General features: G+C 41.9%; 1 protein-coding gene across 1 annotated transcript in view; it reads right to left on the reverse strand.

Annotated features, from left to right (window-relative positions):
- ITIH5 (inter-alpha-trypsin inhibitor heavy chain 5) overlaps positions 1 to 27,132 on the reverse strand; it is a 79,128-nt gene that overhangs the window by 19,725 nt on the left and 32,271 nt on the right. The window contains exons 5-7 of the mRNA XM_032425881.1: positions 25,775 to 26,025; positions 10,731 to 10,900; positions 10,006 to 10,122 (exon numbers count right to left, since the gene is read on the reverse strand). Of these exons, the coding sequence (XP_032281772.1) occupies positions 10,006 to 10,122; positions 10,731 to 10,900; positions 25,775 to 26,025 (538 nt within the window). The remainder of the gene's footprint in view (positions 1 to 10,005; positions 10,123 to 10,730; positions 10,901 to 25,774; positions 26,026 to 27,132) is intronic.

Raw genomic sequence — 27,132 nt, forward strand, 5'->3', positions numbered from 1 at the left:
GACTGTTGAATCTCAGATCTGTACCTCTGAAACAAATAATGCAATATATGTTAAGAAAGAAAAAAAGAAGAAGAAGAATGTAGCAGGAGGGGAAGAATGAAGGGGGGGAAATCGGAGGGGGAGAAGAACCATGAGAGACGATGGACTCTGAAAAACAAACTGAGGGTTCTAGAGGGGAGGGGGGTGGGAGGATGGGTTAGCCTGGTGATGGGTATTGAGGAGGGCACGTTCTGCATGGAGCACTGGGTGTTATGCACAAACAATGAATCATGGAACACTATATCTAAAACTAATGATGTAATGTATGGGGATTAACATAACAATAAAAAAATTAAAAAAAAAAAAGATTCATTACCTAATGTTTGGACTTTTTTTTGACAAATGTATGAAACATTTGCCTAATAATGTCGTTGTACATTTTTCTAAAAGGCTCTCTGCCAATAACATTAACATCTTTGATTTTTTAGAGATTAAGCACATCCATTTTTCATGCTTTATGTGTAAATAACTCAAGACTCAAAACAGATTATTTTTTCACTTCTCTTCATAGGTCAGGTTAATACTCCTCAGGATTTACTGTCAGTGTTGATCCCACATTTCTCACCCTGGCCAAGGATGCAGCCCTACCACTTCTATCTGTAGGCTCCCCGTGGCCATCCGCAGGTGTGGCTTTCTGCTCTGACAGGAAGTAAATAAGAGGATGCTGACCAAGAGATTCTCACCTACGTTTACACGTCTCCTTTGTAACTGGTGTCCTTCATCCATGTTCTGACACACTTACTGATTGACATGATTGAATCCTCAGTCCCCCCGTGCCTGGTCTAAATTGTTAAGTTTATATTGCCCAACTGCATGTTTGGATTCTGGAGCCCTGCCTGTTTCATTCTACAGATTTTTTTTTGGCGTCTGACTCTTTGACTGCCCTTTGACTCATTCAACTTTCTCCTACATGTGAGTTCTCATGATTCCCATTTCCCTGGCGTGGGTCCACCTTATGCCCTTGCTATAAATCTCCGGGGATGTGCCTTGACAAACATTGAGAACATAACAGAAAGATTGGGGAGGCTGAGAAAAAGCCATGCTAGATATCAAACAGTGGAACAGTTAGCAAGTAAACACGGCATATCAGCACACCTACATGGTATCCACAAGAAATTATTTACAGGAAGGGGAGTCATCCCCCACCAGGCAGGGAGAGCGATGACATCCCTGTGTCTCTTCCATCTTCCCATACTCTTAACACTGTGAGACTGGAAAGTGAGATTCTGGTTGCAGGAGGGAAGAGATTCTAAAACCAGGTGAATTTCATTCTTGGGGGTTGGTTACTTTTTCTTCTGAGTTTGGTAACACTTATCCTTATTTGCAGAAGGGGACTCATTCTGGAGAGCTAGAGGAGTTTTCCTCTGCCCACTGTTCCACCAACAGGGCTGTCCTTCAAAGGAACCAGCTTTATGCAAGGGTCTCAGGCTCTAAGCCCCACTTTCCGCAATGGCATATTCAGTCTTGCTTCATGACTTTTTTCATGTTTTTCCTCAGCCAAGAATTCACTCCCTCCTTTCCTGTCAAGAAAACTGTGTCCTAGGGGCGCCCGGATGGCTCAGTTGGTTAAGCGTCTGCCTTTGGCTCAGGTCATGATCCTGGGGTCCTGGGATCAAGTCCCTGCTCAGCAGGGAGTCTCCTGCTCCCTCTCCCTCTACCCCTCCCCCCCACTCATGCACTCTCTCTCTCTCTCTCAAATAAATAAATAAAATCTTAAAAAAAAAAAAGAAAACTGTGTTGCATCTTTAAGGACTAGTTTCTTTTTTTTTTTTTTTTAAGATTTTATTTATTTATTTGAGAGAGAGAATGAGATAGAGAGAGAGAGCATGAGAGGGGGGAGGGTCAGAGCTCGGAGAAGCAGACTCCCCGCTGAGCAGGGAGCCCGATGCAGGACTCGATCCCGGGACTCCAGGATCATGACCTGAGCTGAAGGCAGTCGCTTAACCAACTGAGCCACCCAGGCGCCCTAAGGACTAGTTTCTATGTCACCTCTGTCATTAATCTTTTGTTGACTACTTCAAGCTCTTTATTGTCCCTAAAATTCTTTCCACTGTCTATGTGACATGTTGGTTTGATGAACATGTGATTGTTGCATATTTCTTTTCTCCAGCAAAAGTCTAAGGTCCTTTTAAAAATTTTTTTTTAAATTTAAATTCAATTTAATCAACATATAGTATATCATTAGTTTCAGAGGTAGAGGTCAGTGATTCATCAGTTGCATAGAACACCCAGTGCTCATTCCATCACGTGCCCTCCTTCATGCCCATCACCCCACCTACAGCAACCCTCAGTTTGTTTCTACAGCTAGGAGTGTCTTAATGGTTTGCCTCCCCCTCTGTTTTCATTTTCTTTTTTCTGAGGTCCTTAATTAGAGTGACTTAAGTAGCCTTCTCTGGTACACACGTTTTCTCTTGCTTCCATGCTTTGCACATGCTATCCATCCCCCTCTGTTTGGCTCCTCTATCCGTTCCCACCCCACCAACTTGACTAACTTCTAAAAGACCTTTAAGACTCCACTACCCTTGGGGCGCCTGGGTGGCTCAGTTGTTAAGCGTCTGCCTTCGGCTCAGGTCATGATCCCAGGGTCCTGGGATCGAGTCCCACATCGGGCTCCCTGCTCGGCAGGAAGCCTGCTTCTCCCTCTCCCACTCTCCCTGCTTGTGTTCCTGCTCTCGCTGTCTCTCTCTCTGTCAGATAAATAAATAAAATCTTAAAAAAAAAAAAAAAACAGGTTTTAAAAAAAAAAAAAAAAAAAGACTCCACTACCCTTGCTCTGAGAAGTCCACAATCCCCTTCTCCACTCCTACAAAGGACTGATGGGCGCGCCCGCTCTGTGCCATGACCAGACCATACACACATCTCTACCACAGGGAGCGCTCTGCATACAACCGTCGCATGACTTCGCTTCTCCCCCGGGTGCCTCAAGAGAAAACGTTCTGTCATATTTATCTTTGTATCCCCTCTGCCAATACCTCTCCCATGGCATATAATCAATATTTGTCTCATTCCTTGAGAATCTGGAGTGTGCAGCCAAAGCCAAGATGGGATTGGGAGGCCGAGTCGGGAGTCCTGCAGGAGGGAAGGGGGCTGCCGCACTATGGGGCAGGGGCAGTGCTGAGGCATTCCACCAGCCGGGGGCGGGCGATCCCTGTTACGACTCCCACATGTGTTATCTTGTGCAATTTATCTCCTTGTTACTTGTAGCAAGTTTCCTTTTGGGCCCTCCCCAGCCCTTTACAGAGAAAGTCTGCTGATCTGAGAGACTTGAGTACAAAATTAGGACGCCAGAAAGGAGAAGCTAGGCTTTTTGGTGACACCAGGACTGTGCCATCAGATGCTGACTAGGAGGACTACCCCCTGAACGGATCGTGGGGGACAACTCAGAGCTCTAGCTTGTTCACTTTTTCTTTGTATGGGAGCTACACAGCGCCTTCATTCAGAGAGCCTCAGAACTTTTTAAATGTGGCCTCGTTTGGGTAAATCTTAACTGCCTCAACAAAAAGTTTTTTAAATGGGTACCTCCAACCTATTTAAAATGATATCATCTTTGTGGAGGGGCGAATCTTTCTGAAATAAAAAATCCAAATTTTCAGTTGTGACCTAGGGGAAAGAATACTGTGCCCTCTGTCTATCAATTATTTCCTCATATTCTGAGTCAGAGTCAAAAACACATTTTCCCCACTGCCTTCTGTCCCCTGCCCGAAGCCCCAGATCTCTGTTTTGCAATGTATTTCTGACCCACGCATCTGCTGGTGGCCATGTTTGGACAAGAGCAGCTCGGTAGACGAGAATAAATAGTACCAACTGGAATTATCTCTAGCCCTGCCCATTAGTCATCCCTGCGGACCAGGGGTCAGCAAACGATGGCCTGCGGGCCAAATCCAGCCTGCTGCCCGTTGTTTCTTCTGTGCAGATGGCCTGTGGCTGCCTGTGTCTGTCTCTGTGCTAGGCAGCGCACCTGAGCAGGACAGAGACCATGTAGTCTGCAAAGCTGAAGATATTCACTATCTGTCGCCACTGAAAAAGTTTGATGACCCTTGTTCTAGAAAACCGGACGGGGGAAGCTAGACATTCTTATTATTAGCTGAAGCCATGCTTTCAGATGTTTACAACAAGGCCTATAGCCTGAAAGGGTAAGCAGGAGAACCCAAACCTTCCACCATCCATTTTTATTCATTCAAGAGCCATATAGTGCCTATCTCTGAGACCCTCCAAATTTCCGAGACACGATCTCATTCGGCCTTCCTGCATCCTCCTTTCCTGAGCTCCTTCACTTGTTCAGGTAGCTGTCTCCTCTAACCAGGTCACTACTCGCCTGATGCCCTCTGGGCTCGCTGGCCTTGTCTGGCAGTCTTCCTGGCCGCTCACTGACGCTCAGGCTGCCCTTCCTTTGATCCCCATCACATGAAAGCTACTTTCTTGACAACCTAATGTTTTTCCAACATCTTCCCTTTCAAACTGTGGCAGATCCACACGTTCTTGAAGAAGACAGCTGGAATGAAGGTCATGGCCACACGGGCCTCATAGTCACCAACGTTGTCCTTCTCTCCCCACCCCCGCTGTCTCCAGGCCGGCACTCAGCCTGTCCAACCCAAATCATGAAAGGAAAGATGTCTGCATCCCTGTCCATGCCCACAGTGTGCTTAAAGTTAAATAATAAATCTCTAATAGTTAATTCTATGCATCAGAGCAGCTGATTCATGACACCAGCTGCTGGTTGAAGCCTCTTAGCCTCTCAGGGCAACTGACATCTGTGTGCACTCACCCCCATCACATCACTTGGCCCTGAGGACAGGTAGAGCCTGTCCTCTTGAGAGGTGGTCTGATGTTAGGGTCTATGTCTAATGGTACAGTGAAGAATGGTATAGGGAAGAGCTGGGGGAGACTGCGCTTGATGCTGAACTTCCCTACTTAAGGCGTTCTGTATTTAGCATAGCGATGTCACCTCCCTGCCCCTCACCTTCTCGTTTATAAGAAGGGGATAACAATGTCTATTTCACTGGATTACTGAAAGATTCAATGAAAAAATGTATGTAAAATGTTTCAAGTGCTTGGTACATACTGGCCACTCCATGGTACGTACTCTGACTCAAAAGTGTGCGCCGCATTTAATGTTTATGCGCTGGTATGTATTTCAGGAAAAATCATTACCTACTAAGTGTCAGGCCCAGTGCTGGGCACTGGGAATATGTACGCTAATGACCAAAAACAAGATGCTTCCCAAATCTATGCAGCTTACAGACAGGCTATTTGCCTATAGGATTGCACATAAAATGCCCAAATGCCTCTTGGAAGCTGAATTTTGGACATGAAGATGAAACTGATGACCTAGAGCATGAAGTAAGCCAATGAATGAGCACAAGCAACGTTCATGTTTCCCCTCACTTTAATCTGGCAATTACAGATAAGAAACATCATGCTTGTTCTCTACCCTCCAAAACTGATGACTAAATTCAATGGAGAAAGGAAGACAAACTTCCAAAAGCTCCTGGGAATCTAGGATTAGCCCAGAATGGCACAGATGATGGGAATGAGTCTGTAGAAAGTTGTAGCATGAAAAGCATCTGGTAAACGATCCATTAGCCTCTGCTTGGTTGCCAGAGAGAGTCCCTCAACCAAGTTCCTTAATACGAAAGCGAAAGTAGATCTAGTTACATAGATTAGGGAAAGGGAAGAGAAGAACATGTAAACCTTGGTCAAGGAATAACGTATTTCACAGACATATATTCTCCTTCTGTTCCCAAGGACGTGTATTTGCTAGTGCCAGGGCTTTACACCTGAAAGTAATCAGGAAAGAAAGGGCTACGCTGATCACATCTTCTGTGGCTCTTCTCAGCCCCTCCTCCCACTGAGAGGTTTTATAAGCTGAAATCGGGAGGCAGAAATCTTGCCTGACCTAGCATGAGGCCTCTCTCGCAGCAGATTCGCCAACAGAGGCTTGCGGGATAGAAAGCAAAGCGAAGTCATGCACCAGCAACCTGCGGGAGGCTCTGTCGCTGTTCCTAAGCCGGTTGAGTCCTGGCTTCCAGGCTCTCATTCCCACTGGGATTAGGACCAGAACCAGAAAGTGCCCAGGTACTGACGTACCCTTTAGGGAGAATACATTTTAAGGTTAAAAAAATCTTACAATTCTTTATAAGTCAGTTGTTCGAATTATTAAATACCAACTCTGTGCCCTTCACTGTGATGAGCAAAGTGAAGTAGTTCGGACCCATCAACGATGAGGGGAGCCAAGAACCACCCCCCACCACCCCGTGTGACAGTGAATGATTCTTCACAGGAGCCGAGGGGACTTGTGACAAATGTCTGATGTTGCCAAGCCTGTTGACACACCGCGAAAGCCCTGTGCTTGGAGCCATCTTCCTCTTCACCAGTGGGCATGACATTGTGTATAAGGTTCCACCGTCAACCAAGCTTTTCACTCAGTGCTGTGGCCTTGGAGGAGCTGAGAGCTGCTACAACAATCAGCAGTTTTCCAAACACTCCAAGGCAGCAACGGGCTTTAGAAACTGCCTTGAGGCTTCTGACATGTGTTTGGCTGGTCCAGGGTGGTTCTCCTGGAAAGAGGCCATGCTGTCGCTTAGAAGCCAGCAGACTGCATGCCAGACTTTCAGTGCCCAGCAAGTAATGGAATTTTAATATTCAGGAATGAGGGAGGAGGGGAGAATAGCAACTGGAGTGACGTCTACCGTTACACTGCTCTTGCACAGTGCATGGAAATCCCTCCCGAAATGCATCTGTCTTCACTGGCTCTTGAAATGTCAAACTGCACTCACCTTGGATCTGCGGGCATCTTCTACCATTGTACAAGAGAGCACTGTCCCATCACACCGCTAACCTGCACCAAGATGCTGCGCCATTGTGGTTTGATTCATGGGCCTCAGAGTCAGACCGGGCTTTGGAGCCAGCCCTGCCACTGACTAGCTGAGTTATCCACCAGTGTAAAGCCTCGGTTTCCCCATCATTAAAATGGGGATGACAGCCAAATTGTTACAAAGATTAAATATTCTTTTATCCAATAATTCATGTAATACCTTTAGCATGATGCCTCCCGTGGTGAAAATGTTCCATGCTATATTTTTAAGAAGTGCCTGATTTTATTTTATCATTAATGGTGAGTCTAAGAGATCCTGATTTAGTTCACTGGTTTTCTCTGAACAATTTGGGGCAGGATTTACCTTTCTGGGAGTTTAGTAAGAAGATTCTTGATTGTTCTCCCACTGGAAGTGGAAGATCCTGGGCACTAGAACAGATTGGGTTTGAGGTTAAAGCCTGATGTGACTCAGACGGCTGAAGATATGAGTCACTCAAGCTGCTGGGAAAGATGAAAATTTAAAGAGGCAGTCTCAGCATTTGGGATCACTTTTATCTAAAGGATGTTTGTCAAGGCCAAAGAAGTATCTGAGAAGCTGAGCATCACTTTAGTAGCTTAGGGGGTCAAAAGTTGAAGTCCAGAGCCCACCAGGGATGGGTGCTCTGGTAAACCTCTACATTTTGTGCTATACAGAAATAAACCAGTCTTGAAAGGACTGCAATCCAGCTTTGAGCCATCTGGGCTGCCCAGAAAAATCCCAAGCCCTGAAAATGGACTAAAATGATCCCAGATTGAGACGCCTGGGTGGCTCAGTTGGTTAAGTGGCCAATTCTTGATTTCAGCTCAGGTCATAATCTCAGGGTTGTTGGATCAAGCCCTGCATCAGGCTCTGCACTCATGCGGGCTCTGCCCCCTCTCCCCACTTGCACGAACTCTCTAAAATAAGTAAAGAAATCTTTAAAAAAAATGATCCCAAATTATAATCCTCCAGGTACCTGACAAAAACATCCCTAACTTTCTCTAGCAGAAAAGATCATCATCCTAAGCCTTCAACTATTTCTAAAAACAAATGTTTGAATATAATGTTCATCATGCAATCATAAATGACCAGTCACACAAGGAGAGAAGAAAAATAATAAAAACAGCTCCCAAGGGGCTCAAGTTTGGAATGATCAGATATGGACTTTAAAATAACTATGTTTATGATGCTCGAGAAAATAAAAAATGTTATTAAAAACTTTGTGAAATAACTAAACATTCTAAAAAGTGACAGAACAAATTTGAGAAGAACCAAATGGAAATTCTAGAATTAAAAAATGCAATAACTGAAATAACCCAATGGATGAGTTTGAGAGCAGACTGGACATACCTGAAAAGAGAATCTGTGAACTGTAAGATAGGTTTGGAATGAAGTATGGAAAGGCAAAAGTAGGAATAAATAGAAGAGAGCAAGGGAAACAGGATACTTTTCTAACACTGGAATCCCAGAAGAAGTGAGCCAATGGGATTTCAAAAATAATGGCTGAGGATGTTCCCATGAATCCACAAATTCATGAAGTCCTAGCAACCTCAGGCAGAAAAAATAAAAGGAAATAAATCCACCTCTGAAATCATCATATTATAAGTACAGAAAATTTAAGATAAAGAGGAAAATCTTAAAAACAGTCAACAATAAAAGATTACGTTTAGAGGAACAACAGTTAATATGATTACTGACTTATCAACAGTAACAATGGAAGCCCGGAGACAATGGGATCTATCTTCAATGGAAAGAAAATCACTATCAACGCAGAATTCCATTCCCAATAAAAATATCCATCAAGAATGAGAATGAAATAAATGATTTTCAGACAAGCAAAAACTAAGAGAATTCTTTACTGGCAGACCCACATTTAAGAAGACCCTGATGAGTATTCTTCAGGCAAAAGAAAAGTAATCCCAGATGGAAGGTCAGAGATGCAAAAGGAAGGAAAAGCAATCAAAGTGGAGAAGTTAGCAGGTTGAATTCTGTACAAGGATGTGATGTGGAAGAACTACACGGAACTGGCTGACAGGGCGAAGTTATCTTGCTCCTATACCAGTTAGAAATTATATCTGGCAATCTTCTGAAAGAAAAGAGTTAAACCCTATTTTTGCATAGAATGTATTTTTTACTATTTTGGGTTGGAGAAAAATAAGATGCCATGAAGAGAAAAATCAACAGATTCTACATGATTTTTTAAATATAAACAGCCAAGGAAAGAACTTACAAAGTAGTAACTGAGAGAAAATATTTACAAGAGTTTATCAGCTAAGATCAGGTTCAACTACATGTGGAATGGGATATAGGGGTGGAAGGAGGTAGGGTAGAGGGTTCTTTTGAGGTATGAGGTACTATTAAACCACATATTTATTATTAATTGATAAAAATAGATAATGAGTTAAGACAGAAAAACTAAGAGAACTAAGTGTTTGATGAATGTAGAATTATAATTTGGCCTGGCAGCCAGTAGCTTTTTTTGTTTTCTGTTATGTGAGTTGAAACTATATTATAAAAGCAAATTTGTGATATTTTATGATACCAGAGTAAGATAAGGAATAGCCCTTTCCAGTGGCTTTTTAAAAAATTTTTAATACTTATATTTTCAATATAGTTTAATATTTCAGCATAGACTACATGTCCCTTAATGTCCCTCCTATCCCTAGAATTTTAACATTTATCCTAAATGCTATAAGAATTTCACTCCTGAATTATTGAGATGGAAGTTCTTTGTTCTAAGGGTAGGCCAACAGGGCTGCCAACGACTCTATTCCATTGCTCTGAAAGGACATGATTACCACACAGAATTATTCCATCAACAATAGTGCTGTTGAGTGTCCCTCTCAGCGTATTCCTGTCTCACATTATCTAGTTTTCCAGCCCCCTTTTTTTCAAAGTGTCTCTATACATGCCCCTCTGCTCTCTCTCTCTCTCTTTTTTTTTTAAACACCATCCTAAATGATAGTTTATGTCAATGGCTGAATTGGATCATCAGTTCAGAAAGGTCCTGTGTAGGCAGGAATAGCTGGCTGGTAAAGCAGACATTTGGCATCAACTGAACTTTATTCACAGAGTGTATCAAGGTTCCAGGCAAAAGTGAGAAAGAATAAAATTGGCAGTTGGCCTCACTCACCTGCCGGAGCTTGGTTCCTACCATGGAGGCACTGCTGTCGAGCACAAATACCACGTTCTTGGGCAAAGGAGGGAGGTCTTTGGGGGCAAAGTAGTGCACAAAATAGCCATCTAGAACCTGGTGGAGGAAGAGAAAGTAAAAATGTGCCTGGAATAGGCAGGAAAACTACCTAAAATGGAGAGTCTATATAACTTCTACAATGAATGAAACACATGAAACAGATTTTATAAAGATAAAATCATCCCTTTAAAACTTACCGCCTATGTTGACTAATTCAATTTTAATTATCCACCCCCTATGGCCCTTGCCACTTGGAATTCCTGCTTCCTAATATGTGGTTTTTACAAGTTGAGATGTCAAAGTTGTCTACATTCTGGATGCATGCTAATGCATCTTAATATTCCCACCCTGTCTCTGGAGCCATAAAACCTAAAGGGAAATGAGCCATGGACCAGGCTCTCTTAATTAAAATTGAAGATGAACTAAAATTCTAACTTCATCTAAAACACCGCAGGGAAAATTACATTACAGATTTCATTTGCTCTCCAGATTACTGAAGCAGGAAATAGGAAGGGAACACCCTAGTCCCCTTGGAGACATATTTTAGGTTAAAACAAATTTCTAAGAACCAGAAAGTTCTCCCTCCCTTAGATAAGAACTGGAATCCTCGTTCTAACTAAAAGTATCAAGCAACTAACACAAAATGGCAACAATGAGCCCATTACCTGGATGTCCCCAATGCTCTGTTCCCTGTTGACATCATATCTAATGATGAAATCTCCCAAAATGCCATTCTGAGCAATCCTGGCTTGTTGGACCACACTAGGCTTAAAAGTGATTTTGGCGAAAGTGTCATTTTGGTTGATAACAGTAGAAGGAGGCAGCCCAGAATTATCTGCAAACAAGATATAAACATAATTCATAACTGCACATATCAATTTTTTTTTGGAAAAGAAGCAGGGCTGTTTTGCATGGACACAGAGGGCTAGACTTTATTTTATTGCAGGTTTATATTCCATATGAATTTCACAGACTTCATACTGATAATCCATCACAGTGCAAGAGATGTTAGAGATTTCACCTTTATGCCTTCTTTTTCATCTTTTATGTGAATTTTTTAAACACACAAAAGTAGAGAGAATAGTAAAATGAACCCCCATGTACGTTTCACCCAACTTTAACAATTATCAACCTCTTATCAATCTTTCGTATCTGTTTTTATGAATCCCCTCACCATCTCTTGCTAGAGTATTTTAAAACAAATCCCAGACATCATATTTCATCTGTAGATACTTCAGTATATATCTCTAACTATAAGGACTTTTTTCCACATAACCACAAAACCATCATCACAAATTACAAAACCAATGCTCAATGTCATATTATCCCGAATATACCCAGTCTGTATTGAAATTCTCCTGATTCTTTAAAATGTGTCTTGATATGGCTGATTCCTTCGAATCTGGATCAAAAAAAGACCACACACCACATCAGGTTTATGTTTCTTAAATCTCTTTTAATTTACAAGTGTTTCTTCTAATGCTACATAAACGTGTTGTAAAACCCTGGTTATTTGTCCTGTGGAATTTCTCACATTCTCACATTTTCATGATTGTTTTGTCTTATCTTTTAACTTGCGCCTCGATTCCCCTGGTTTCCATCCTTGGTTTGTGCTGTAACATCTGGGGGAACTAGAAAAAAATACCGATATCCAGGCCAAGAGCTCATTTAATTGGTCTGGGGCATAACCTGGGTATCAGAAATTTAAAAATCCCCAATGTGAGTCTACTGTGCAGTCGATGTTGAGAACCCCAGATCCATCTTCTCTGCTTCCCTGTGTTCTGGTAGGAAAGTTAGAGGCTTGCTTAGACGCAGGTCAGTACCACTGACAAGAACACTTCACCGGTGATGAGGTGAGGCTGAGTGCTTACCATTTTTTCACATCAGAAGCACACAGTATCTACCTGTCTGCTCTCAGCTGTAGTGAGAAAGATGGTGGGCTCCCATATTGTCAATCTGATCACCCATTATAAAGCTCCTCATCGATCTTTCACTACATAGTTTTACCAGACACTGTCAATGTCTGTCTGGATCCCCTATTCCATTAGAGTTATAAAAGGGTGGGGTCTAATTCTATCACTCCTTCTATATGGAAGTCTTCCAGAAGAAACACCTTCCCCCACCAATCATTTGGTTGCCCTAACATACTGTTTGTCCAGAAAGTTTATGGCTCTTTAAAAACAAAAAACAAAAACAAAAATAACTCCCGAAGTTTCCCCTAGCATAAATCTTCAAATATAAATTAGACTTACAGAAAAAAAAACCCATAAATGGATTTTATATGATTTAAGAAAAATTAGTGGGATGAAAGATTAAGTACAGCACAGCCCGTTTTTTACTCCTGAACTTCCCGACCAACAGGGAATTACTTTGCAGACTACACACCTTTATAAATCCAAACATCACCAAGTCTATATACTTAACAACAGAAATTCAAATTTTTTAGCTCTGCATGTGCCAAGAGGAATATAAAAATAAAATGGAGGATACATAAATATCAGTATATGTGGAGACTTTATCCAGATACTGAATCAAAGCCAGGCTTAAAACTGCTGCAAAGCATCTGATCATTTTTTTAAATCTAATCAAGTTGATGCCATGCATAGAGTGAGCTGATCAGCAATCTTCCATCCCTAATTAGCAAAATAAAATAGGAAACAAGGCATAATTTGCCCATGGTAATTTGTACGTAAGAATAAACTTCCTCTTGCTAAGGGTTTATTAGACATTAAAATCAAAGGAAGTTTAAACATTTCCTTCAACAGAACAGACAATTATTTTTCAGAGACAATTTAGGTGTAACCTTAACAGGAACCACAGGGCAGAACTGATTCTTCTATTATTTGCACCCATTGAGGGCAGAGGTTTCAGGAGCGACCAGAAAGCCAGCAATTAGGAGATTTTCTTCTTATTGAAGACAGTTGTATGAAAGATAACATGCTTCCAACAGATCTGCCCATCTGAAGAAGGAGCTGGGAAAATCTCAATGGCACGTTGACAAGTGCCGGCCTCCAGCTCACCAGCATGGGTGACGACACCTGAGAACCACTACAGAGACGAAAGGAAGAAAGGCTGAAAATGGAAACGTTTTTGAAAGAGAAGGAACCTGCATGTTCTTCCAAGTCAGTCTCTCATGTGGTGATTACTGGTAAAGTACAGAGTGAGAGGCATGATAACACAGCTGAGAACTCGGAATCATGAATGAGACAGAAGGACCTGCATTCGATACTGGCTCAACCTCTCTTTACCTGTGAGACTTTGGTCAAGTTACTGAGCTTTGGTTACCTCATCTGCAAAATGGGTTAATGGTCTACCAAACTCACACTATTGAAAAGATCAAGTGATGTCATGGACCGTAGTCCCTCCTTATCCCCACCCTTATCCCTGTATATACAATGCTTTTTTGAATACATACATATGTATTCAAAGTTTAATTTATAAGTTAGGCACAGTAAGTGATTAACAATAACAGCTAATAATAAAATACAATTATTAGGGGCGCCTGGGTGGCTCAGTCGGTTAAGCGACTGCCTTCGGCTCAGGTCATGATCCTGGAGTCCCGGGATCAAGTCCCGCATCGGGCTCCCTGCTCAGCGGGGAGTCTGCTTCTCCCTCTGGCCCTCCTCCCTCTCGTGCTCTCTGTCCCTCATTCTCTCTCTCGCAAATAAATAAATAAAATCTTTAAAAATAAAAAATAAAAAATAAAAAAATAAAATACAATTATTAGAACATACTGCAACAGGACTTATGTGTATGTGGTCTCTTTCTCAAAATATCATCCTTCTTAGGATGACGTGAGAGGATAAAGTGCCTACGTGCTGAATGAAGCGAGGTGAGGAACGTAGGTGCTGTGACACAGCATGAAGCTCCTACTGCCTTCCGACCACAGGTCAGAACGAGGACCATCTGCTTCCAGGACCGTGGGTGACCGGGGAAAACGGTGACTGAGGGACACAAAACCACGAGTAAGGGGGAACGACTGTACTTGGGCCATTCTGATTCACACCAGCTAATGTTATTATAAACCTTAACAATATACAAAGTAGGAAAAGGGCCAGGGAATTAAATGTAAGACAATTCAACAGATGAAACTTGGGATAGTACATGCAGCAAAAAGGAAAGAACTACTGCTGTCTATGCAGCATCTTGTAGTCATTTTGAACATAGATACAGAAAAGAATACTCTCTAGACTTCCATTTACATACAGCTCAAGAGCAAGCACGACTTGGGGCACCTGGGTGGCTCAGTCGTTAAGCGTCTGCCTTCAGCTCAGGTCATGGTCCCAGGGTCCTGGGATCGAGCCCCGCATCGGGCTCCCTGCTTGGCAGGGAAGCCTGCTTCTCCCTCTGACCCTACCCCTGCTTGTGTCCCTTTCTCGCTGTATCTCTCTGTCAAATAAATAAATAAAATCTTTAAAAAAAAAAAAAAAAAGAGCAAGCATGACTTTGTCCACGGGACGCAGAATGATGGTGAAGAACGGTAGCCACCTTTGGGGGGTGAGTACCTACTGGGAAAGGGTGCGGGAGTCCTTTGGGGGTGGTGAAAATACTCTAAGTCTTGACCTGGAAGTAGCTGTCTGGCTGTATACACATGTGAAAATTCATCAAGCTGTACACATGAGATTTATACACTTTATTCTACGTGTACCCCAATTTTTTGAAAATCGGAACTCGTTGGGAGTTGGATGGCAGAACAGAATGAACAGGCATTCCCTAGAATGGAACAGATCAACGTTATTTGCCAAACAGAGCTATCTGCTCTTTTCCTTAGGATAAGTCTGTTGTGTAGGCATTTATATGGGGATTAGGTGTATTCAGAGTAATTCCAGCTGGCAGAATTAGGACCGGGGTAGGGTTACTGGGAAGCACTCTTTGTGCAGCCTCAAAAAGCTCTAGGAAAGATGTCCCCTGAGGGCAGAGGCAGCAGTCACAGCCCATCTCACTGGAAGTGTTCAAACAAACCCACCGGCGGGGATGGTGCCGAGCGCCTCTCGTGACGTGGTCTGGGACCAGCAGCAGCGGCATCACCTGCGTACTTGCTAGAAACACAAATTCTTGGGCCCACCCAGAAACTCTGAATCCGAAACTCTGGAGGGGGGACCCAGAAAGCCGTATTTGATTAAGGCTTGCGGGTGAGTCTGGTTCTTGCAGAGACAATGGTCACGTGCCCTTGGTGTATGTAATTAGGCGGCACTAGATTATCTCCAACTTTAAAATTCTACGTTAGATTCGACCCTCTTTATACTATCAGCATGTACCTGCTCTTCCTTGTTTCAAATCTCTCTCATTGAAATGCTCTTTACAACTCCCCTGAATTAATACCATTCATGGTTGAGTGAAAGCACTGAGGATTAAAAAGTATAATTTCTCTCTTCATAATTCATTTGACTGGGGTCTTTGATATAAGCCATGAGAAAGATAGCGTATTATTATTTTGGTTTCCTATTGACCTCTGATGTTTGCTAGTTCATGATGAAAATTCATGAGATTCCTCTAAATGGGCTTATTTTCTATGCCCAAAGAGTGGGTTGATTCCCACTTTGGTTAAATACCAAGAAGCCTAACTGCTGGGGCTGACTTCCACCCATTAAGTATCAGACAGTCAATGTGACCCAGTGAATTTTCCATTAACTACCAAAAAAAACCAAAAAAATTTGCTGGGAAAAATTCCAGAGCAATAACTCTAGAAAATAAAATCATCTTTTTACCAGAGAAGGAAAAAACCTTTTCATCAACGACGTTAATCTAGGCTGCCCCAGAGTTACTGACCAACATCTCAAACCAGAATAATACTGTTTAGCTTTTCCTTGTGTGAATCGTGGCTCGTCTTGCTGATGGCCACAAAACAGCTCATGAGCACAATGAACTTGATTTGCAGGCCCTCCACAGTCACATGTGCTCGTAACATAATGAAGAGTGCAAGGGAAGAGGGGAGCAGACCAAAAGAGTGAGACTCTGACCTACTTTTCTAATGAGAGCCCACACGTCTCTTCCTGCTCTTGGCTTTCTCTCCTCAGTGCCCACTTTGTAAGGGGAAGGAGTGCAGTGCCGTGATTGCTCTGGATTGGAGAAAGCCAAGTCTCCTCATGTCATCTTCCCGTTTCGATGCAAGCGTCTGTGCTCTTGTGCAAGATGACCTTCTATGGCCCACCACGGAATCAAGCGCGTCCTCGGGAAGGTTCGCTAACCACTCCTTCTCCACCCACTCTTCCCCGCTCCTCAGGTCACCAGCATCCCCAGGATGCGCTCTTCCTGTCTAGAGCCCAGTCTTTTTGAACAAGAAGATACATGTTATTTTAGAAGCTGCATAATACCAAAGAAAGTGGGGTCTAAGTTTTGACACACTCAAAATGACTGACTTAATATCTCTGAGCCTCAGTTCCACATCCATTCACCTGAAGTAAATCCACATCATAGAATCGCCGTCGGAGTTAAATGAGATCACATATGTAAGGCACCAAGCATGGTGCCTGGCACATAGTAGGTGCTCAATACACATTAGCCCCCAGCCTCTGCCCCTTCTGAAGTAGCTTCTTATACTCTTTGTATAGGATGAAAGGCAACTCATGAGGAAAAAAAAAATACTCTTTGATAACATACAGTTCACATTTTTGCCATAATAGGTGTCTCCATACAACTGAGAGCTTAGTAAAAACAAAATAATCATTATTTGGAGGAAAAAAGATAAATCATAATAAACATTCATAACAGGGAGTTCAAGAATATTTATAGAGATAACAATCTTTATGAAGTATAATGGAGTGGGTAGCTTCCCAAGAGGCCCCTGAAATTATATACAGAATTTTGCATAAAAGTATACATGTGTGTATTTTTTCTGGACAGAGGGCCCGTAGCTTTCCCTAGACTCTCCAAGGAGTCTACATAAGGTTAAGAAGCAAGTATACAAATTCTATTAAATATTCTTCCCACTGATTCTGTCTTGTAATGACAAAGCACTTCATATATTTTAGAGAACACGTATGTCTTTAGTTTTGTCCTGGAATGTGGATGTTATTCACAAATAAACATTCTCCTCCTAGACAACCACATGGGGACAAAAGGAAGTCAATTGCTATGTAACGTGTCTAAAGGTGAAAAGATTTAGGAGCAAAGAACCACAGTCAAGGATATCAGCTGGAAGCTATGCCCTTTGGGGTCAACTGACAGAGGGGTTTCCTGCTTCCTTCCTGTGGACCCTGGGTTTGCTGATTGTCAGAGGAAAGCGGCCAACACCTGGTGCTTTTACAAAAAGGATTTCCAAACAAACACTGCCTGCTCATTTCCCTTGGAAAAGGGGCTAAATTGTCTATGTTTGTTTATGTAACCTGCTCACCTGGACCCCAGTGGAGAGATTACTTCAATATAGAGCAGTCAAAAGTATTGCAAATAACTGGGCAACTACCCTTTGATGGTAGCAATACAGAAAAAATTCAAGCACATTGGCAGAGTATTAAAAGAAAAAGTGATGAGGAAGCAATGTACAGCATGGTGACTACAGTTAATAATGCTGAATTGTACATGTGACAGATGCTAAGAAAGTAAATATTAGGGCTCCTGGGAGGCTCAGTCAGTTAAGCATCTGCCTTCGGCTCAGGTCATGATCCCAGGGTTCTGGGATCGAGTCCCATGTGGGGCTCCACACTCAGTGGGGGAGTTCACTTCTCCCTCTGCTGCTCCCCCTGCTTGTGTGCTCTTTCGCTCTCTCTCTCAAATAAATAAATAAAATCTTTAAAAAAAGAGAGAGAGAGTAAGTCTTAAAAGTTCTCATCACAAGAAAAAAATTTCCATAACTGTGTGGTGATGGATGTTAACTAGATTTAGTGCGGTGATCCTTTTGCAACGTATACAAATATAGAATCATCATGTTGAAACTAATATAATGTGTGTGAATCACACTTCAATGAAAAATATATATTGGCGAGGTCTCAGGGGAAAAAGCGGTAAAGTTGGGCAATAAAGATGAGAAGGAATTTGGTTAAATACCTTCATAAGCCCCATAGTATCGTTTTTTCTTATGGGAACCCTTTTTGTCCCCTAGGTTGATAATAGGTATTTTAAATCCTTTTGGAAAATAGCATCATATAGACATGATGGCAACATGTAGCATAAAATACTAATGCAAATTGATAGCTGAAAGAGTTCCAATTCAACTCTATCACTTTATAATTAAGTGGCACTTGCCCAAATTTCTTAGAAAATTTGCCTTCTTCACTAGTTACTCAATGCTTTTTCTTCCTAAAATCATACATTCCTGAGCTTCAGTTTTCCCTATGTGACTGACTTTCCCTGAGAAACTACACATGAACCAAGTCAACTCTCACATATTCTATCCACAGCTACCCCCTAAAATCATGTGTTATATCACTTCATGATACCATTTTGTGTCCATGGAAGACCTTAAATACTAGCTGCTCTAAGCATCTGAAACTAAAACAAATGGAAGACTACCAAAAACGGTGCCAGAGAAGCAGAGGACTCTAAGATCGAGAGATTTCTGTTAAATGCCTCTACATTGCCCTCCTGCACGAAGGTGGAACATAGCCCAATCACTGGGAAAACCTTCATGGCATTTCACAGATTCAACCTGCCAGGTTTTCTTTTGTTATTATTCAAAACTGCCAACTCTACACATCCACCAGGATGACTGCTATCAAAAAGACAGAACATAACTAGTGTCGGAGAGGATGTGGGAAAACCGGAACCCTTGTGCACTGTGAGTGGGATTGTAAAATGGCACAGCACTACAGAAGACAGTATGGAGGCTCCCCCCAAAATTAAAAATAGAACTACCAGATGATCCAGTAATTCCACTTTGGGGTATATGCTCAATAAAATTAAAAGCAGGATCTCAAAGATCATATACACCATGTTTATATAAGCAGCACTATTCACAGTAGCAAAGAGTGGGAACAACCCAAGTGTTCTTCAACAAAACGTGGTCTATGCATACAATGGACTATTTTTCAGCCATGGAAAGGAAGGAAATCCTGCTCTATGCCACAGTATGGCTGACCCCGGAGGGCATTACACTAAGTGAAATAAGCCAGTCACAGAAAGACAAATACTGTGTGGTTCTACTTACATGAGGTACCTAGAGTAGTCAGACTCACAGAGACAGAAAGGGAATTGGTAGTTGCCAGGGGCTGGGGGTGGGGCTGGAGGGGGGGTGGGCAACAGGGAGCTGTTGTTAAATGGATACAGAGTTTCAGTCTGGGAGGATGAAAAAGTTCTGGAGATTGGTTGCACAACAAAGTAAATAAACTCAACACTGTTCAACTGTACTTAGAACTGGTTTAGATGGTTAATTTAACATTGTGTGTTTTTTACCATAATTAAAAACTTTTTTAATTTTTAAGAATTGCTGACTATAAATTCTTCAAGGACAGTGACAATGTCTTAGACACATTGAGGTTCCAGGCATCTAGCACACCTGCCAGGAATGTGGTGAGAACTCAAGACAAGCTTGTTGAACACTTAACATGGAGGTGACTCAACATATTGGCACATAGTTGGGCAGATGAAGAGGGGAGCCTTTCAAGAGAATCCATCTTGAGAGTGTTTTGGTGGGCATGGCAGATGCTCTCAGTAACCCATGTCACGTGCCATGGACACATCTCTGGCTTCAGCCACAGCTATGGTGGACAGTGCCACATGCCCAGACAACATTCCACCTCATACACCAAACAGACAGCAGGAAAAAGGAATAGATAGAGTGTGGTCTCCTCGAGAAGAGTAGGTTGCTCACCAATGTCAAGTTCAAGAGAGAAGACCACCCTCCTGGGTCTCTCAGAGCCATCCTGCTCACAGCTGGCCCTGACTGAACTACAGCCCATGGCAGAACAAACAAGATAACATGGTTCTCATATCAGCATTAAAAACAAAACAAAACAAAACCAACTCTGGAGCCAAATGATTCATACCTGAATAATTTCTGCACTGAACAATGCTGGAAACCCTCACATAACAACCAGATTATTATTTCCTGGCAAATGTACAGAGGCCAAACAGGGCCATTCCCTTCCAGCTGTAGAGTGGAGACTGAATCTGGGGGAAGAATACAGAGCAGCAGGGAGTTGGAACCAGGGGTGAACCATCAGTCACAATGCAGTCCCTTAATAGAGCAGAGCTGCCAGATTTAGCAAATAAAAACACAGGATGCCCAGTTAAATCTGAATTTCAGATAAACAAGAAGAGATTTTTTTTTTACTGTAAGTATGTCCCAGAGATTGCATGGATATAACTGTCTATCTGAAATTCAAATTTAACTGAGCATCCTATATTTTATCTGGCAACCCAGGAAAAGGAGATCTATGTATTTGTAACCAGTCTTCTGGAACCATATTCTGCCTCCTAATCCCCCCTTCACAACAAAATAAGAGCTATGCCCAAGATCTGGAAAAATTAACCAACTTAAACCAGGAGAGTGTTGAAAACCTAGTTGCATCCTTTTTTTTTTTTTTTTTTAAGTCTTCTGCCCATATCTTAATTGGGTTGTTTATCTTTTTTTGGTTGAGTTGTAAGAATTCTTTATATATTCTGGACACCAGATGCTTAGACATATGATTTGCAAATATTTTCCCCATTCTGTAGGTTGTCTTTTTAGAACGTATTTTAAGAGCACAAACTGATACTCTAGCTTTCTTCTGTGTTCTTGAGTATGGGCCCGCATCAAAGATGAACCATACACTGGGAGAAAATGAAGATGGTCTTCTAGCTCCTGAAACTAAAATTTCCTTTTATTGTCAGATTAGGGTGACTTCACATGAGTCCATTGGTTTTGACAAAGATGAGGAGTTGAGATTTACTCAGGAACTCCAGCTGGGAAGCTTGGAAACAGAGTCAGCAGCCCAGGACTAGAGTTTTAGGGAACAAAGAGGTAGGAATGAAGCCAAATAACACTTGAAAACAAGAAGGCAATCCTCTGATTTCCATCCCTGATGATTCTAATTTAATTGGCATGGCTAATCGATCTCCAAAAGCTCCCTGGTTGGTACTAATGTGCACCAATGTTCGGGACCCACTGAGCTAGGCAAAGGAGCTGTGTGAAACAGGCAGGATGAAGGCGGGACAGTAAGCTGGGCTTCAAAAGGTAGGAGCCTCTGCTCTCACTGTGGTGTGGGGAAGAGTGGGGAAGAGCAGGAGAGGTCAGAAAGTCACAGTGGGAATGAAGGAAAAGAGAGAAGCTCTTTTGACCCCAAAAACGCACTGAATGATCATATTTATCTTTTCCAAGAGAAGATGGGATACCTAGTTTAAGGAGCTCAAGACTATACTAAAAAGATTGCACCAACCCCACTGGGATGGCCTGTTGGTACTTTTCCATTTCAAGTTCCATCTATGTTGATGAACAGAAGACGCTGCATACAGGAAGAGGTTATTTTCCACCAACTGTGTGAGTAATCCTATGTTGGCTGTATCCAGTAGTAAAAACATGTTGGTGGAAAAGAGGAACGATATACATTTTAATAAGGATCAAAAGTATTCTGAGGGTCCCGTGAAAGTAAAAGAACAATCTTACTTATTTTAAAAGGTGTTTCTGTAGGTTCAGATTTTGACATAGTTAATGTCCCTAAAGTCTGCTAGTAAGTTCAAAGTAAAGGTTCCCAACATTTATAGAGCATCAGAATCACCTGGGGTGCTTTTAAAAATACAGCTATCTGAAGAGACACAGCACATGGATTAGTGGCTGCCTGGGGCTGGGTGGGAATAGGGAGTGACTGCAAAGAGATACAAGGATCTTTTGGAGTGATAGAAATGCTCTAAAACTGGATTGTGGAGATGGTTGCACAACTCTGCAAATTTACTAAAAATCAATGAATTATATACTTAAAATGAGCAAATTTTATGCTATGTAAATTAAACCTCAGTAAAACTGCTTTTTTAAAAAGCAAAGAATATAAAGGGGAAACTCTATGAAAGTCATAGAACCATACCTATTTAGTGGTAGAAAAATAAGCATTATTCTTTAGCTTTACAACTAAATAAACATGTCAAAAGCACTCATATATTTTTTGGTTTCTTGTATAAATTCATAAAAGTATCACACCCAAAAATACAGCTACCTAAGCCTTACCCTGAGAAATTCTCATTCAAGTGTTTGAGGTGGGACTCAGGCATCTGTATCTTTTTTTTTAACCTCTCCAGGTGACTAAAGGGTATAGCCAGGTTTGAGTGTCATTGATTTAAAGCAAAAGGGAATAAAACAGGCAAGACACCTTATTTCTTACTTTATCTCATCTATTTTATTCTCAGCTATCAGGGATCTTATCATAAATAAGAATTTTCTGCCAAAAGCAATTTGGAATCATGGAAAGGGCAGTAATTTAGGCACCCTGGAACATTAGGAAGTTCAAGATTTTAACAGAGAAAGTGAAATAACCAGCCTTGAACCAACCACATACATGAAATATCTATCTTGGCATACACCTTCAGAGACTCACACATCCCATGATGTTCCAGGAAAAGTCTTAGTTTCAGAGACTCTGTCCCACTGAGCTCATAAATCACCAAAATATTTTAGGGGGGAGAGGAACTGGGGGTGGGGGGCATAAGAGAAAGAGTCTTGTGTTTCACTGGAAACCAATTTATAATCTTTTAGATTTTGAACCATGTACATGAGTTAAATATTTTAGTAATCCAGTAAGTATAAAACTTTGGCTTCCAAATTAGATCTCACGGAAGTAGTTTTACACTGAGATGGAGCCCATGAATTTATGGTGTAATGGCTCTGGGCCCGATCCCAATATACCAGATGACTAAACTGATCAAAGACAGGTTCTATTGCTTTGAGCCTTTCTTTTCATTCTTACACAACTAGGGAAAGATGAGGAACGTGAACTCACATCCTCAGGATTTTACAATCTTCTATGTACTCAGTTCAGTGGGTAAGGGCATGAAGTTGGAGTCAGTTAGCTCTATGCTCAGATTCTGTTTCTAACAATAATTAAATATGAGTCCTTGTTCCTATTACTTGAACTCTGCAAACCTTAGCTTCTTCACAAATACAATGGGGACAAAGAGTACAACCCAAGAAGGCTGTTATAAAGACTGAATGAGATACAATAGAGCAAGTGCTGAGTCTAGTACCAAGCACACAGTAGTCCTAATCCAGAAGCGCATCCCTAAGGATGTGAATGGGTCCAGTGGTCAGAGATTTGCTTTGAGAAATTCCAGAAGTCCGATCTCTTAGTGGCAGGGAGATCTAGGAAAGGAATGTACTGGCATGGGTCCACATTCACACAATTACAGCTCATGTTCTGGTGCAAGCCTGATTCTGGTTTGATCTCTACCCTGGATTTCTTTTGGTAGCACGCAACAGTGTCCAGACAAAAATCACAACACCCTGTGCCTCTCCATGCTGGGGCTGCCATTTTGCAGGGACAGTAACAGCTGAGTGCTGAAGGATAGGAATGAGCAGCCAAAAGGGAATCAGTCCACTGCACCTGGCTTGGGTACATACTTGTGAAATCTGTATGCTTTGGAAGGCTATATATCCGCTTTGGTACAAAAAGCTAGGAAAACAACTTTCTTAAAAATAAATAGATCCCAAGAGATCAATGGTCTGGAAAAATTCCTCCGAGATTCTCACAGGCCCAGAATAAAAACAGTAAGCAACTTTTTGACTAACAACCGTTAATTTGTAGGGCCTCCAAATATAACACACACACACACACCACAACTCATACACATCCCTGAAGAGTTGAGGTGGTTCTGAAAATGAGGCAAAGCGCACACATTTCATTACTGCAGCAGGACCACCTGCGTAGTCCCCCACAGCTGAGTGCCTCCACACGTGGCTGAGCCCTAGGCCCCGTCCCATACACATGGGCCACAGCGGCCCTGCCCCCTCGGAGATTCCAGCAACTCATAGAGAATCTTCTTCCTCCTGAAAATATCCCTCCTTCACATGGCTAAACATAGGAGAATTTCCTAGAGATTATGATTAGGAAGAAATGAAATTTTAAAACATCCCTCATTATTAGTTTGGGTGTGTATTTCTTTCTCTTTCTTAATTTGCAAGCACGTAATTAGCTATCCACTGTTTAAAAGGCATTGTGTTAAATACCGGAAGGAGACAAAGTAATCGGACACAGAACTGCCTTCCCAATCACTTATGCTCTACTAGGGGAGAGAAGATTTGCACAGAAAAAGTCAATATAAGGTAATAATGGTAATAATAATATAATACTTTGTTATTAAGCCCTTACTCTGGACAGGGCACTTCACACGCACACACACTTCCCAATGACCCTATGAAAGAGTTGTCCCTGCTTTACAGTGCAAGCTGAGTCTTCCAAGGCCTAGGTAATTTTTTTCAGGGTTCTAGTTAACAGCTGAACTAAAATCCATTAACCACACACAGGGGGCCTCTAGGACATAAGAATGGTGTATTATATCTCACACCATTTCTGAAAGTCAGATACCTTGACAATATTTTTAATTTTTTAATGCAATCTAGATTGAGAGTATCAAACTCAGTGTTGGGAATGGCCACATAACAAAAGACCTGAGTTTCCCACAGAACCAAGACACACTCCAGTCTCTGAGATGAAACTCCTTGTCCCGTGGACAGTAATGAACAGAACTGTGTGCTGGCGAGAGGAAAGAGCATCTTCCGCATGGTTCACTCTTCTGCACACCAGCCCTGGGTCCTATTTTCACATTATGTTAAATAACAATGTTCTCCTTTCCCCCTTGTCAAGTCATGTCTCTACTCTCTTCTCAATCTCATTCCTAAATATTCCTGCCAAAGCAGCCTTCTTGGGATCCTCCAGACTCAGATACAGATACCCGAAATCGAGAGAGTCCAATCCTGGTGCAACTTTCTGACACATCTGTCTCGTTATCGGATTTGACATGAAGCCTGACTGGTCTACTTAGGGTAAGGCCCAACACCTGTGAACATTTCATATAAACTATCAGCTGAAATTAATATAGTAAATAAGACTAGATTGTATTGAATTTATCATTATCATTTCAACAAATAGAGTGCGATTTTAAAAATCAGAATTTAAGAAAAACCTCACGGTGGTCCTGGTAATGAACCAAAACGTCCCTGCACTCAATCAAATGTACAGTACACAGTTTTCACTATTTAATTTTAGAAACAGTCTCATACATCATTGAAATGTGTATGTTAGTGTTAAATGTTTAGTGTTTCAAAAATGGATTTTTAGAAAAATAACCCTGTAATCCCTCACCCCCTAGAATAAAAGGATTATTTTATAGAACTTTCTAGTCTTTTGTCAACTTCACATTTAACAAACTTAACGTATTTAACATTACAAAGTGCGTACAAGTGTGTCTTTTTCCTCCCCATCACACGCTGCATTGTTGTCATAACCCTATTTTACTAATCACGTTTGTATGGCTGAATATTTAGGATGACAGAATGTTTTTGCTACTACAAATGTTACCAAACAGAACTGCGTGTATAACATTCCCAATATTTTAGATGCTTCACCTGGATTAGATGCCCAGAAGTAAGATTACTGTGTCAAATGATTTAAACATCTTTAAATCTCCGGATAGAAACAGCTTTAAAAAAACAAAACAAAACTGTACAGGGCTCTGCCTTTGTTGTGTTGCTATCTTTCAGATTCTTGCCAACTTTCGGAGCCTTTGTTGAAGGGGTGCCCTCTGTCATAGATTTCTCTGAAGCCCACGCCCTGCTCTGAGTTAGCACAGGAGACCCGGCGATCACACTCACCTTCCCCTTTCCCACTGTCCTTCTGCCGGCTGTGCTGTAAGGGTAGCACCTCCAGGGACTCGACGCCGGACCTCTCCAGAATGTTCACTTCCACCATCAGCCTCCCCACCAACTGCTGGGGCCGCACGCTGATAACGTGCTCATACTTCCCCAGCCGCCTCTGTAAGAGCTCTTCATAACTGAGGAGGAAGGCAGCTTTGTCCTTGCTGGGAATCACGACAGAGGCTCTGAACATATCAGTCCCCTTCTCCCTGTAAGGAAGAGAAAAGGGAACACAGGGTCGGTCAGAGAAAGCCAGGTTCCCTCAAATCCCTTCAGGGCACTGGCCACTCTCTCAAGAGAGTCCTTAGAAGAAAAACTACATATTAGTATTGGGAAGAGAAGCAAAGACCTGAACTAGAGGAAGGTTACAAAGTTTCAAGGAATACTGAAGAGTACAGAATTCAAAGACTGCTGAACTTTCCTACCTCTCCCTGAGTCAGGCTTGAGGGGGCAAAGGGGAAAGGGAATATTGAAACCGGTGAACTGCTGGAAAAGAGAGTTTTGGAGTCAAGATGTGAATTGCATTTTTCTCTTTACTGGAATGGCCAAACGAGCCTGACATCTGAGGTCACTTTAAAATAGCTAATATATTAGGTTTTTACACTTTGCAAAGTTTGGTGGTTGTGGCTAGGGGTAAGGATAAAGAATAAAGGATTGCAAAGCATATAAAAATACAAGCCATTCCAAATGTTTTCAGTGCTTGGAGTGAAGGTTCTCTGATTCAAGACGGCAGACTGACCATAAAAGGGATAGTAAAGGATTAAACCAAAGGAATGAGCGGTAGGGGCAACCATCAGTGGGTATGGCACTTCAAAACATTTCTGGAAGATGGGGAATTCAGTAGAGCAAGAACTCTACAGCTCAGACTATGTAGGCAGGGGCTGCAGCAAAGGATCAAGATGCAAACCATCTACAGAACATCAGAGAGATGGCAGGCTCTGGCTCAGCATAAGATGTGAGTGGGAAGGGCACCAAATACAGGAAGGAGACCTCCAAGTCCATATATGAATGAATGACCAAGATGACAGGCTTTCTACACTCCTCTTTCCCAGAGCTAAAAAGCTAGGAAGAATGACTGAAAAAAGACTGACACTTAAACCCATTATTGTAAACTCCCAAAACATCAGGTAGAGGAAACACAGAAAAGGAGTAGTATTAGACCACATTAGATGCATCATCAGCAATGCCAGCTGTTATAAAACACTGGGAGCAATGTCTTCAAAGTTGGGATGATAAATTATTCTCAATCTTAAACTCCATATACAGTCAAAATATTAATCAAGGTATCAGAAAGTGTGTCTCTCATACATCTATTC

This window comes from Phoca vitulina, unplaced genomic scaffold (genome assembly GCF_004348235.1).
Source record: "Phoca vitulina isolate PV1807 unplaced genomic scaffold, GSC_HSeal_1.0 scaffold33, whole genome shotgun sequence".
Taxonomy (NCBI): Eukaryota; Metazoa; Chordata; class Mammalia; order Carnivora; family Phocidae; genus Phoca; species Phoca vitulina.